The sequence below is a fragment of the Chaetura pelagica genome, unplaced genomic scaffold (assembly GCF_000747805.2).
Source record: "Chaetura pelagica isolate M959 unplaced genomic scaffold, ChaPel_1.0 scaffold1325, whole genome shotgun sequence".
Taxonomy (NCBI): Eukaryota; Metazoa; Chordata; class Aves; order Apodiformes; family Apodidae; genus Chaetura; species Chaetura pelagica.
Genome location: NW_009953384.1, coordinates 16,907 through 18,805, shown reverse-complemented (window position 1 = coordinate 18,805; position 1,899 = coordinate 16,907). Strand labels below are relative to the sequence as shown.

The following is a 1,899-nucleotide window of genomic DNA, read 5'->3' as shown; positions in this document are numbered from 1 at the left end:
ACCACCCCCCCAGCCCCAGGGTGGCCGGGGGGGGGGGGTGTCCCCAGCTGACCTTGAAGGCGTGGTCACGGATGCTCTCGATGACGTCTCGGAAGAGGATCTTGGAGGTGAGTGCGTGGCCGTGGCACACCAGGGGCTCCCCAGCAGGGCCCTCCCAGCAGTCCAGCTCCACGCAGCGACACCCGGCCAGCAGAGCCCTGTCACCCCCACAGTCACCCCCGGCCCACGGGCCACCAGAGCTGGGGGCCACCAAGGGAGGTGGGTTCTGGGGGGGCACCCACCTGACGTAGGCTTCTGTGCTGCTGCTGCCTCCCACCTGGTGGTGGGTCAGGTAGGTGTTGTGGGAGGAGGAGATGAAGTAGTGGCTCAGGGGTTGGTTCATGTCCTGGTGGACCTTGGTGTGCTCCTGGTTGAGGATGTCCCCAGCAGCCGACAGCAGGTACATCATGAAGCCGTCCAGGGTCATCAGGTCCTGCTCTCTGGCTGTGGGACACAGCAGAGGGGTCAGAGAGGGGCTGGCAAGGGGACTGTCCCCAGCTGGGTGTCCCTGCTCCTGGCAGAGCCACGTTCACCCCAGACCTGCCACTGTCCTGATGTCCCCCACCCTGTTAATGCCATGTTCCCTGGACCTCATGTGGTGACACCCATGAGATGCAGGGGTCACCCTCTCTCCACCCTGATGTGGACCCCTGTCCTCACAGTGCCACGTTCACCCCAGACCTGCCACTGTGGCACCCAGGAGATGTGAAGGTTCCCTTGCTGTCCCACCTCCACCCTGACATCCCCCCATCTACCCCAGGGGTACAACTGTGATACCCAGGGAACAAGGAGGTCCCCACTGTGATGTCCCCTGCGCTCCTAGTGCCACGTTCACCCTGGACCTGCCTCCTGGGTGGGACCCAAGAGACATGAGGTCCCCTGGCAGTGTCCCATTCATGCTATGGCTGCCACTGTCACCCAGGAGACATGGAGACCCCCCTGCTGCCCATCCCCACCCTCATGTCCCCTGTCCCCACATCCGCCAGGGACCAGCAAGGCCACATGTTTGACCACTGGATGAGCTGGACCACGGGTGCCAAGGCCCCCCCAAAGCTGGGAAAGTTCTCGCCCAAACCTGGCAAGACCCCTCAGAGGTGTCACCACCGAGCAGAACCACAACCCCAGGCCGCCCACGACCACCCACCACAGGTGTAGCGAGCTGGGCGTCCTCAGCCCTACCCTTCTGGTTGAGCTCGTAGGCTTGGATGGCAGCACGAGCCTGGCTCGGGGTGGCCTCCTCGCCCTGGTCCCTCAGGAAATCCTGCAGCTCCTCGGCCGACAGGACCTGGTCCTCCCCCGAGTAGTGCCCGAACAGCTCCTCCAGCTCCGGGCGCCGCAGCAGCCGCCGGCAGAACTTCTCCAGCTCCTGCTCCTCCAGCCGCTCGTCCCCCGAGTGGTCACATCCCTGCCGGGACCTCAGTCCAGCCTCGGGGAGCAGCCCCTGCCCACCCACCCCCCGGCCCTGGGGGTTGGCAGCGGGGTTGATGGGTCTGGGGGGTTCGGTTGGTTTGAGGGGTGGGTGCCCGGAGGGGTGTGGGGGGGTGTCCTCTCTGACCCACCCCCAGCCTCGCAGAGCACCGTGCCTCAGTTTCCCCAGGTGGGAAAGGGACCTTGGGACATGTCCATGGAAACAGTACCCCATGGAGGGGGTAATGTCACACCTTGGGGGTGCACAGAGCAGGGGGGAGGACAGCTCAGCCCACCCCCCAGCATGGGCTCATGATGGGACCCAACCATTGGTGGTGGGCTTGGCTGTTGGTGGTGGATCCAGGCACTGGTGGTGAACCCAGTGACTGCTGGTGGTCCCAGCCATTGGAGATGGACCAGCCACTGGCAGGGCACCCAACCATTGGTGGTCCC

At 65.1% G+C, this 1,899-nt stretch overlaps 1 protein-coding gene across 1 annotated transcript in view; it reads right to left on the bottom strand.

Moving 5' to 3' along the window:
• PLCD3 (phospholipase C, delta 3) overlaps positions 1 to 1,529 on the bottom strand; it is a gene marked incomplete at its 5' end in the record, with an annotated part of 7,230 nt that extends 5,701 nt beyond the window's left edge. Inside the window, 3 exons of the mRNA XM_009998195.1 lie at positions 53 to 197; positions 282 to 483; positions 1,219 to 1,529. Of these exons, the coding sequence (XP_009996497.1) occupies positions 53 to 197; positions 282 to 483; positions 1,219 to 1,529 (658 nt within the window). The remainder of the gene's footprint in view (positions 1 to 52; positions 198 to 281; positions 484 to 1,218) is intronic.
• Between the last annotated feature and the right edge of the window lie 370 nt (positions 1,530 to 1,899).